We start from the raw sequence: 11,555 nt of genomic DNA, 5'->3' as shown, positions 1-11,555 counted from the left end.
GTTCAAGTTATTGTGGATAATAACTTGGATTATATCCACAATAACTTGACAAACTGCTGACATTTCTGGAATTTCCCCTGGAGATCCCTCTGATTAAAGTTAGACAATTGACAACATTTCAAATTAACACAGCCTTTTTACACGTTGGCTTTTGTACATATTAAACAAACAAGACATCATGTCTTAATGAGGGAGCTTTAGAGTTGGTGCCAGGCTGATTTTGTCACTCTGGGACACAGTCAGGCGAGCTAATCATCTGTTAGTTCCAGCTTCATACTGAACGGACAAATATGAGAAAGCCTTCTTGATGCTCTCATCTAGCCCTCAGCAAGAAAGCAAATAAATATAATTCCCATAAATGTACAACTGCAAGATAAACGAACATTTCTTTTAACATAGCATTTGCACTGTATGACAGGTTGATCTTGGAACTGTAGTCTTGTATAACTACAGATGAGGAGAAAGACATTGCATTGTCCTTTATAGATTATGATCTTTTTAATAAAGTTTAACATGAAAAAATTGTCTTACACAGTGTTCCCTGGCTTGAAATGACGATGATTATATACATAATACTAATAGTATAAGACCATTTGTTGTTTTAAAGGTTCACCAGTTCAAAAGTAACTAAAACAATATGTAACACTAGATCAGTTATATGGTATAGTTTGGGGTTGTGTGAAGCAATAGTGGGCAGTTATTCAAGGGTCAAGGCATGGATTCTGTGTTTCGAGCTTTTAGCTATAAGTTTATTGAACACATATTTGTCAGAAAAATAATAAAATATATTATATGTTATGAAACGTCTTTGTGTGACTGGGTGGTTGTTTGGGCAGGTTTCCAGGCCGAATAGTTCTGTTGACTCATACTGAGAGACATGTTTTTGCAATGGTTTGAAGAGACTGTTGAGAAATTGCCAGTGCAGACATATCCACCCTCACCTCACTGAGACTATCAGCAGATAAAATCCAAAGCAGACAATTCATGGATGTGAGAGTGAGGAAGCATGACATCCCCACTGTCATTTCATCGTAACATTAGAGGACTTTCCTGAGCAATTCAGATAAAAAGAGACAAAAAGATCTGACAAAAGCATCTGATGAATATGTGTGTTTTTATTGTTTTGTTATCTCCGTGTCTCGTCTGCCTGCTAAGTAAGCAGAAATAACCATCTTTGTCGAGTCAGTCTTAAAATCACCCCAAAGAAGCATGTTTACTCCTTGTGAGTGTCGTAGTTCAGACTCTGGATTCCAGTCCTAAACTATGATTTTCTAGTGACAGAATTTTTTTTTTTTTTTACACCAAAAATAAGTCTTTTTGCTACAGAGAAATAATTGTTTTGATTTGTCAGGGATCACAAGCTGCACAAAAACTTGAAAAAGGATGAAAATATAATTGTGGCATTATATCAGCCACTCCTGCTGTAACTGTTGGTTAATAATTGTAAAGCCACAAAGTGCAGAGGAAACACTGGTGGGAGACAAGCAATGTCCCTAATCACATGACCGCCACATGTGACGCAGACAAATGTGTATTGTTTTACCTTTTTCTACCTAAAAATAGAAATGTTTATACATAGTCATTCATAATCAATGACAAGTGTTTCTGTGACTGCTCTGGTGTGGCTGTTTGATTCTGCTACAGCAATCTGGTTCTCACTTTCACATGGTCACAAAATGCATTCGACAGACTTGGGCTGAAACAATGGAGGAGCAGTCAGAAGCGAATCGAACTGAAACTCCAGTAAACAAGTTTATTCTTGTTACGTCAATGCGGTACAGATATGGATTTCCACTGTTGCTGTATGATAATAATCAGTAGACTCACACACACACACACGCATTTGCTGGTAAATGCTTATAAATAAAAAACATGTTCAGAAGGCGTTCAGTGCAACTGGTAGAAAATATTCATATATAGTAGGAAAGCATAGATTTGCAAGAAATGTGAGGATGAGTTCTTTTATGTGCACTCTCTAGCATTTTTTATAAGACAGACTTATTTGGATCATGAGTTTTCATAAAATACAAAGGAAAGGAGAACTGGACAAGGAAGCATCAAGAAAACGTTGGGAGATAGCAGCAAGAAATAGTGGAGAAGAAAAACAGGCTCGGTTCCTGTCAGACTGCAGTAGCAAAGCCTATGCGATTATTACGACGGTCAAACTCTGTGTAGTAGCGGGCGATGAAGTTGGCCCCCAGAATCCAGATGGGACCTGTAGGGGGCGGCACATCCAAGCCCCTGAAGGTGACGGTGCAGACGTCCCCTTCAATCTGTGATTGCTGCAGACACAAAGAGTAGTCTAGTTTTATTATGATAAGACACTGCAACAGTAACATATTTACAGTGGTGGAAGAAGTGCTTGAATTCTTTACATTAAAAAAAATAGCAAAAAACTAAAATTAAAAACTAAAATTACACTGTTACAAGTAAAGTCATGCATTCAAAATCCAGCTTCATCAGAAGAACAGCAAACTGTACTTAAAGTATTAAAACTACAAGTGCCTCCTTTCAGAGAGTTAAATTGGAGCCCACGAGGTCCTGAAAGATTTTTTATTAGTTTCTTGTAAATGTAAAAAAGATCAAAAATAGTTGTTTTTCAGGACTTCAGGGGCTCTTCTAGCTTTGTTGTGGGACAAGTTGTGACTTCTCATTTGTACTAGTACATAGTGAGCTGAACTCCCAGCATGTAGCACAGAGCTACGTGCTGGGATTTCGCCAGAGCTGAAACCTGACTAGGTTTCCACAGGTTAGGTCTCACCACATAACTGAAAACACCTGTTTGCGGGTGCAAGGCATGTAATTCATAATAACAGCTCATATTTTATTAGTTGGTCATATATTTTTTGGGTAAAAATCAAAGTAACTAGTAAATGTAAATGTTAAATGAATGTAGTGCAGTAAAATGTACTTTTTCCATCTGAAATGTAGCAGTAACATAACATGGAAATACTTAGTGTAAGAATTGTGCTTAAGGACAGTACTGGAGTGTATGTGCTTGGTTACATTTCACCAGCATTTTATATATTAAAATTATACAGTATTTGTCATCCTTACCCATAAGATGTAATCCTCCTGGCTGAGTGAGTACTCCTGGCCACCCAGGTGGAAAGTGACACTGGGCAGCGTCTTTACAGTGTCACAGTTGACTTTGTACTGATGGGCAACACAAATTAATGAGTGATGACGCGTACTGGATTTTTACAGACAAGTGTTTTTGTGTGGCAAAACATGTTGCGTGTGTAAAAACTTACTCCACTTTCATCCAGCTGTGCTCCGAGGGTTTTCATCAGCCCAGACACAGAGGAGGCTGGGCCTGTGATGTAGGAGGAGCCCGTGTCGATCACAGCTGTACAGCCCTCTGCACAAAACATCATCTCCATTCCCACAGAAACTCTGAAAGAATGAAAGAAGAGGTGGAAAATGTAACGCATTTCTGAATGAGTGTGCGCACACACACACACACACACAAACAAACACACACACACACACACACACACAGACATATGTATATGATATGAAGCAAATGTCTTACCCTTTCATGATAACTTCCCATTTTCCCACCTCCCTGGTGTCCATATAGTTAAAGTTTCCAGTGTAGTAGTTTGGGTCTGTGCCGCCGAGCACCAGCTCTCCACCTGGGGAGTGTTTTGGGTCCCTGGAAGCAATAAGTAAATCACCCTTTAAGCCATTTCTGCTCTGCATATTCTCAATGTCACTGCTGTGGTGTTCATGAACATCCTTTTGCTGAAGTTCCTACGAACTGTCAATCTTATGAGGCTTCCCCAGAGAAAAGACAAACATCATCTTTTTTCAACTGGTTTCTTCTGGACATAAATGAGCACAATAAATTGATGAGAAAATAGACTTAAATATTCGCTTCTTTCTCAAAACACCCTCTTCTCGCAAGATCCAGATCCAGATTTAGCTGTTAGGATGTTCTTGATGTTTTGTTTTTGCTCACTAATGCTCTTTTTCTTTCTTCAGTTTTACCAGTAATTTCAAAAAATAAACTTGACACATGTTCAGACAAGATGATTTTAGACAACCCCCCCCCCAATTATCAAATTAAAGTCTCCACAATGACTACATTTAAAAAAAATCTCATATTTGTGTCACTCCAAGCCAAATTAGTTTAGATTTTCTAACTGAGCACCTTTTATAAATCTAAATGACGTTTTCTCTTCTTCAGAGGTGACTTCATACAAAATTACACAGAAACTAGAAGAGGTGAGGTGACTCAGTTCAACCCACCTGCTGTAGTAGACAGAGAACACCTCTTCCTTGAGGACATGCTGAGACATGATGCGGTCAAACACGGGAGTGATGCCATCGATGGCCACGTTGGGGTAACCCATCCCCAGGACTCCATCAAACTTGGCGAAGATGAAGGGCATGGCCGACAGAGAGGTGGCCTCAGCGAACACCTGCACCACAGGAATACCACCCACCTGCAGGAATAAAACAAGCAGAAGGTCCAAAGTTTAACATATAAGAAGAAGTTCAGGCATTTATGCGAAAGAAAGAAACTCCTTCAATTTTCAAGTCGATGACTTTGAACTCACCATGACCACATCTTCGCTCAGGAATCCCCTGACATTTCCAGAGGCATACTGGATGGAAAATCCCGTTCCATTCTCAACATAAGTCCAGGATTGAGAAGCATCATACCTGTTATGAGTAACTAAAAGTTCAAAATTGATTTGAGTCATAAAACAAGTGTGCATCTGGGAAGCTTTATTTAAGAATGTTTCCTCCAACATTTCATTTATTTGAAAATAACATTTACTTCATTCATTTAAACCTGCAATAACTGATTTTGTAGCCACACAGGCGCAGCAGAAACAAACTGAGAACACAATGTGGCTGAATCATCATCTTTCAAATTGATATTGTGAACTTGTCAGGAAACTGTTTCCTATTTATACATCTAGCAGTTTCAATATTATTATTCTCTTGCAGTTGTGTGTCAGCCTACTTGATGAAAATAAGTCCCATTTTCATTCTCTTTAAGCTCAGTTTTCGGTCTCCACCAACCCCTGAGGAAAATACCAGCTTCTTTAGCTCCTATTTTCTCCTTTACCTTCACCAGCTAGTCACAATTCATGGACTGTGACTGTCTGCCATTTGGTGCTGAGCAGGTAGTTTATAGTGAGTTTTTAGAGCTGTATTGTGCCTGTTGTGGCTCATTACGAGTGACCCCTTTCGCAGTGTAATTTGCTACATTACTATTGAATATTATCTATATCAATTATTGCCATGTTAGGTAAATGTTATTTTCCTGCTTGTACGTGTGCACATGGACACTTACAACAGGCGGTTGAGAAAGGTGAGCAGCTTTGCGAGGGCACCCACAGGTTGGCTGAGCCTGTGTCAAACACCACATTGAACATCTGGGCCGGAGAGCCAATACTGATTTCCCCAAAGTACTGAGTCTATTGGGAATAAACAGGAACAATGTAAATTTGTGATACAATTTCAGACTTTGCTAAACTAGTGAATTCTCATGTACGTTTGATGTTGTTTGAATGTTTCTTTAAAATCTGTTGTCCATTGTCGTCTTTACAATAAGGAATAAATGTAATTTGAGAATATGAAATGTGACAGTGAGAGTGAGAGCATGACTCATACACAAGGAAGAGCTGAAGTGCTAATTCGAATTCAAAGGGAAATGGATCTGCTGTTTTACTCTTTAAGATGTCATGACAGTCATCCAACAGAACTGATGAGGCCTCTTGGATGAGTGGCCGCTTTAACCTTCAAGGCCAAAGTCTGTTTTTGTCTTCAAGAGTAAAACCAAATCCAGTTGCTTTTGATTCTTATCATCTGCATGACTCAGAATCCTCTCTACCACTCAAAGAGGTTCACTACAAGCTTTTTTTTTTTTAAATCGTGCTGTTAAATACATGGTACAGTGTAAAAATACCAAAAAGTATCTCACATCCAAGTAGTTGGTTAGAGGTGTAGGAACAGTCCCGTTGTTGTTGTTGTTGTCGGCTGTCCTCTTCTGGGCCAGCTCAGTCAACACCTGCTCTGCAGAAACACCCATCTCCTGCAGTGTCTCTCTGATAGATGGCATCTTCTTCAGGGTGACTCTGGAGACATACGAGCAGGGAAACAAATCCTCAGCTGACAGAAACATGAATGCACAGAGGAACAGTGCTCGCGATAACTTGAAGGCATCTGTGAGGTTTCTGAAGTACATTCTCCATGCTTTATGTTGGATAGATGTGCCTGGTCATCATCTCAGTAAAACAGTGAGCTTTAATAAAGTACAGACAGCTTAGCTCTCAGCGCCTAGCCAGAAAAATAATCAAAAACACATGTTAAGCCCATGCTGAAAACATTAACTTTTATAATGAATCAATAAAACACATTTGTTTTCCTGTCCTTATTTGTTTTGTTGTTTGCTGTCACTGCTTTGCTGTGGCACATTTTCTCTAATTAAACAATAAGTTCCTTACTGGCATTTTCCCATCTCTATGGAAATCAGGTAAATTAAGGAATGATCTTTCTTACCTTCTCAAAGCATGGCTCATGGTCACCGTCAATGATAGAGCAACCACACACATCAAACAATTCATCAGTAGTGCCATGGTGACTTCTCTGAAGGCGGGCTAAAAAAATAAAAAACGAAGGCTGTATATGCAAAGTCTTGTGAATATTCCACGTTTATTGAATCTGAATTGGTGAAAGCTGCCACTCTCTCTCTCTCTCTCTCTCTCCCTCTCTCCCTCTGCGCTGTCTGGTCCCTCAGCTCTTTTTATACCATGTCCTCTTCACCATGCTCTCACCCATGGGCCACTGACTGCGGCTGGGACCTTTCCTGGAGGTGACCACTTGAAAACAACCTCTGCTTCCCTCCCCCCAACCCACCCACCCACCACATCTTACCCCTCTGCCTTGGTCACACAACCCCTCCTGTGATAAACAGGTCCCAGTGAGAGGTCTGAACTCTGACCCCTTAAAAAACACTGAAGACAGAAAGCAGGGGTGCAGAGCTCCTGAGATTGCTGACGTTTGTAGGCTGGACACCTTGTCTGCAGGCCTGTGAGAGCTTTGGAGGGACTGACTGATGCTCCGAGCTGTCGGGGCAAATTAGACGTCATTTTAAATCTCCGCTGCTGTGGACCTAGCTAGTTTTACAAAATGGCTGATTTGGTGAAAATGTTTGAATTGACGATCAGGTCAAAATGTTGATAGTCGTTTTTGCTAAAGTTGATAACATTTGGCTTGTCTTGTGTCTTTTCCCCCACAGCCATCAATTTTCTTATCTGTACAGCAAGACAGGTTTTATAACTCTCTGTTTACCCTCTACTGGAGATTTCTCTCCTCATGCAAAGCAAAAGTAAAAGCAAAGTCTGTAGCCTTTGCACCACTTTAGTATTGATTTTCACGTAAACACGGAAAGACGGAAGGACAGCACATCTGTAAGCTCAGTTCAAGGTCTTAGATAGAGATCACTGGCAGGAGACCGGGCCCATATTGAGTGTATTACGTGTTGCAGGAGATTGGCAGTATCCTGTGTTTTCGCACTGTACCTCTCGCTGCGATGCTCAGACTCGACAAGGCTTAATACCTAATCATTGTGTGCTAGTTCTAACTGGGTTTTAACACAGGGAGGATTCCCGCAGTATCTGGCCTGTCAGGATAGGGTCGTGTGTTGGTACTGTACCGACCACCCAGTTGAGCTAGGAGATATGTGGGGGCTCCCATCAGGCACAAGCTCGGACAGCCTTCGCAGAGATCAGAGGTCAGCCACTAAGATACTCCCGGTAGGTAGAGCTTCCAGAAAAAGATAGCGTGGATTCACACGGCTTATAGAGACAACGCTGTATTGCAGCAAGATTGACTAGTAATTTATGGTCTAGAAGCAGTAGCTATTGTTTTCTCGTGTACAACTTGTGAATATAGAAACAGGAACAGGAACCCTAACATTTCTAATCGATTTTTTAAAAATGAAATAAAAGGGGTTGCTCATAGTGATGAACCTACAGAGAATTATCACTTGAATCTGCAGCTCCCACAGCTTTTACAGGGCTTTACTTATTGGCCTGCGACTTTACTACTGTGGTTGACTCTCATCGCTCTCATAGCGTCGTTGTCGGTCGCAGCACGCAGCTGTTGTCAGCAGAAAAACCTCTAAAAACCAGCAACTCCATATGAATGATAATGTTTTCACTGAATGTAATGTTTTCTGTATTTACTAAACGAGTAAATTTTTGCTAATAATTTAACCATATCAACTTAAAAAGGTGATATTATGTCAATATTGTGTTAACAGCATGTTTTTGCTGCCCCCAAGAGGCCAAAAAAAGGATTATTACAAGTTTAAAGCAGTAATAGCAGTGCCAGGGAAATGAAACAGTAAAGTTGCGGACTGGAAAACAAAAACAATGAGCTACTAGAAAGTTGCTAAAAAGCTTTTGGATGATAATTATATGAGGGTTGATCAGTACAAGCGACGCCTTTCACATGACATAGTCATTTAATCCATTGTCAGTATAAAAAGATTGATCAGCGCAGCTTTAAGATTGCACATTTTATATAATAAGAGGCCACTATACCTGTCTTATCTGTCCTTCAATTATCCCTTCCAGGCTGGTCTTGACAGGACATTTTGGGGACAATCTCACAGACATCTGACTCCTGACCTGCCTGGCTAAATGGATACCCACAAGTCTCTTTCCCACACTGCCTAGAGAGACCCATGCGTCACTCCTGCCTGGCCTCCCACCTCTCCAGCAAGTCCACTCAACTAGTGGGCATGGGAAATGTAAAGCTGTCTCCTGCAAGACGACTTATTTGAACTTTGTTTGAATGTTTTTTTAGTGTAATTCATATTCCCTTGGAGGCCCACACATCAACTTAGTACTCAGTCATCGACTGTACAGAAATCCTCAGAAGCCTTTGGCAATTATAAAACTCTCTGGTTTACAAAAGAAAGTGAAGCAAAAGAAACGTGTCCATGACAGATGAGGCTGTTGAAAAAGATTCAACAGACTTAACCTCAAATGAGGTTCCACTGACTGACGCACATCAGAGGCAGAATTCACGTAAGAGGATCTTGTAGGGTTGTGAGCTATCTATCATGATAGGAAAGATATGAAGCAGAGCAGTGGGTGTTTGCAGGAAATGAGACTTGAGGGAAGTTATCACTCAAACAAACAATTCTGACTCCCAAAGCCTCAAAAGATCAAAATCCCGAACAGCTGGTACTAAATGAAAAATGTTTGGATGTTTGTGGCTCACTCCGTGCTTAATTACCTCTTTTAAGTAATTGCTTCATACTATTAAGTGCCCAAAAAGCAGAGAGGAGTAATTTGGTTTCACTAATTTTATGCTTAGTAGTATTTTTAAATCTGAAGACAATGAACACCAAATTAGAAAGGAAGAGACTGCGATTCCATCTGGAGACAATATGTACGAAAATATGTGGGACAGTCTTCGCAACAGGAGGTAAAAAATGTAGAATTTGAGTCCAAAAGAGGTAGTAAAAGCATATTTTATGTGAAACAGCATGATATTCATCCCCAAGAGCACTGTGAGTTTTTGAGATTCTTTATTTATTTTTTCTTAGATTGATTTATCATAATAAATAAGTGTTTTATTTTTTCTCATGGTTGTGTCTTTGTAGACCTTATTGGGGGCATAAACATGCTGTATAACTCCTGGCCAGCAGGGAGCAGCATTGGATTTAAAAATGCATCTGGACAGACCAGGGAACAAAATAGATTACAACTGAGGGAGTTGAAGGGAGTTACTGTGTGTGTGTGTGTGTGTGTGTGTGTGTGTGTGTGTGTGTGTGTGTGTGTGTGTGTATCTTCTGTATATTTCTATGCAGACTTAAATGCTATCAGATATAGCTATAGGGTCAGAAAACCATGTGGCAGAAGAATAAATCCTGTTTAGTTTTCCTTGTCCATGCAGCAATTCAGCCTGGCAGATTTTGAAAGAGACATAAACACATTTTCAGGATCATATATTTACATTTTGGTTGTCTATTGTCGAGTATTTGCATGATTAAGTATTCATAAAACACACTGTTTCTCCTGTGCTGTCCATTCCTTCACCCTCTGTCTTAGACAGCTGTAAACAGGTTCTCATAAAAGCAAGAAAGTAATCTTTTAAAATTGTAATTTTCTGTATCTACATTCATAGTCTGGTGGATAAGTCTGGTGATATACTATATTTTTCTTTCTGTGAACAAGTATTGTTTGTATAACCAAAGCCTAACATAGTTTATTCCTCTGCACTACGGACATTCATCAATGTCGTCCTGTGAGCCATGATGATGCAGTGGGTGACATTATCCCTCAGTAAGGATGAGGATGAGTGTAGCAGTTTGTTTTGAGTCAATATGCTATTTACTCCTGTTTGAGAGATGTTTGCTAAAAACTACAGAACAGGCATTTTAGAAAATTGTCTACCTCCATATATTTATGGACTGTTTTAAAGATTAATGTATTCCATAGGCATGAATGGTCTTAGAGGCTTTGGAAAGTCTGAAAATATAACCAAGGCATCATTGTTGGTGCCAATTCAAGAATTTCACACACAATAGTCTCTAGAGTTTTTACTCAGAATGGTGCCAAAAACAAAACAAAAAACATCCAGTGAGTGGCAGTTCTGCAGACGGAAACACATTGTTGATGAGAGAGGAGAATGCTCAGACTGGTTGGGGCTGACAGAAAGGCTACGGTAACTCAGATGACCACTTTTTAAAACCGTGGTGAGCAGCATCTCATAACACATTGAACCTACCAAATCAGAAAACCACATCAAGTTCCCTTCTGTCTGCCAAGAACAGAAATCTGAGGCTGCAGTGAGCACAGGGTCACCAACACTGTTGAGTTGAAATCTAGCCTTGTCTGATGAGCCCCGATTCCTGCTGAGGCCTTCATGGTGTCATGGTGTGGGGAATGTTCTCTTTGAACAAGATGGGCCCCTTAATACCAATCAATCATGGTTTCGAGCCTACGTGACTATTTGTTGCTGACCATGTGTGTTGGTTTACGGCCACATTTTACCATCTTCATCGTCACAAAGCAAAAGTCGTCTCAAACTGACAACTGACAACGGGTTCAGTGAACTTCAGTGGCCTCCTCAGTCACCAGATCTGAATCCGGTAGAAGACCTTTGTGAAATGGTAGAACAGGAGATTCACAGCATGAATGTGCAGCACACAGATCTGTAGAAATGATGTGATGTTACCATGTCAACATGGAGCAGAATCTCAAAGGGATGTTTCCAACATCTTGTTGAATCCATGTCATGAAAAACTGAGGCTGTTTTGAGAGCAAAGGGAGGAACTACCCTATTTTAGTATTGTGTTCCTAATAAAGTGTTTGGTGAGTATATGTATTGCCTGCTTTGCATTTTAATGGAATCAGCACCCTGAATCTGAAGCAGCAAATTGGAATTTAACCAGTGTTAGTAACAATACCAAATTATAAAAGATAAAAATTGAATGAATATGAATGAACTGAAATTGAATTAAATTACATCAAATTAGGTCAAATTAAATTATTTAATAAATGGATAGTAAATAAAGC

At 39.9% G+C, this 11,555-nt stretch overlaps 1 protein-coding gene across 1 annotated transcript; it reads right to left on the bottom strand.

Moving 5' to 3' along the window:
- Window positions 1-1,729: 1,729 nt before the first annotated feature.
- Window positions 1,730-6,714, bottom strand: ren (renin). Its single transcript, XM_023422756.2, has 9 exons — window positions 6,520-6,714; window positions 5,942-6,095; window positions 5,312-5,435; window positions 4,566-4,684; window positions 4,255-4,451; window positions 3,536-3,658; window positions 3,255-3,396; window positions 3,058-3,156; window positions 1,730-2,282 (listed from the first exon to the last, which is right to left on the bottom strand). Exons 1-9 carry the CDS (start codon window positions 6,594-6,596, stop codon window positions 2,121-2,123), a joined length of 1,197 nt encoding a protein of 398 aa, XP_023278524.1. The 5' UTR covers window positions 6,597-6,714; the 3' UTR covers window positions 1,730-2,120.
- Window positions 6,715-11,555: the final 4,841 nt, after the last annotated feature.

The sequence above is a fragment of the Seriola lalandi genome, unplaced genomic scaffold, assembly GCF_002814215.2.
Source record: "Seriola lalandi dorsalis isolate HSWRI2012SDOR001 ecotype SW California unplaced genomic scaffold, Sedor1 jcf7180002054685, whole genome shotgun sequence".
NCBI classification, from domain to species: domain Eukaryota; kingdom Metazoa; phylum Chordata; class Actinopteri; order Carangiformes; family Carangidae; genus Seriola; species Seriola lalandi.
The sequence above is the reverse complement of the archived record's forward strand: the minus strand, read 5'-3'. Positions and strand labels throughout refer to the sequence as shown.

Bases quoted from the DNA above. Each gene is read 5' to 3' on its own strand.
- ren (XM_023422756.2), bottom strand. From the start codon at position 6,596: ATGGCACTACTGATGAATTGTTTGATGTGTGTGGTTGCTCTATCATTG. The intron at 5,436-5,941 runs GTGAGATACTTT...TATTCCCAATAG, and splicing joins CTCTAACCAACTACTTGGAT to ACTCAGTACTTTGGGGAAAT. The intron at 3,397-3,535 runs GTAAGACATTTG...TCATTCTTTCAG, and splicing joins TGGGAAGTTATCATGAAAGG to AGTTTCTGTGGGAATGGAGA.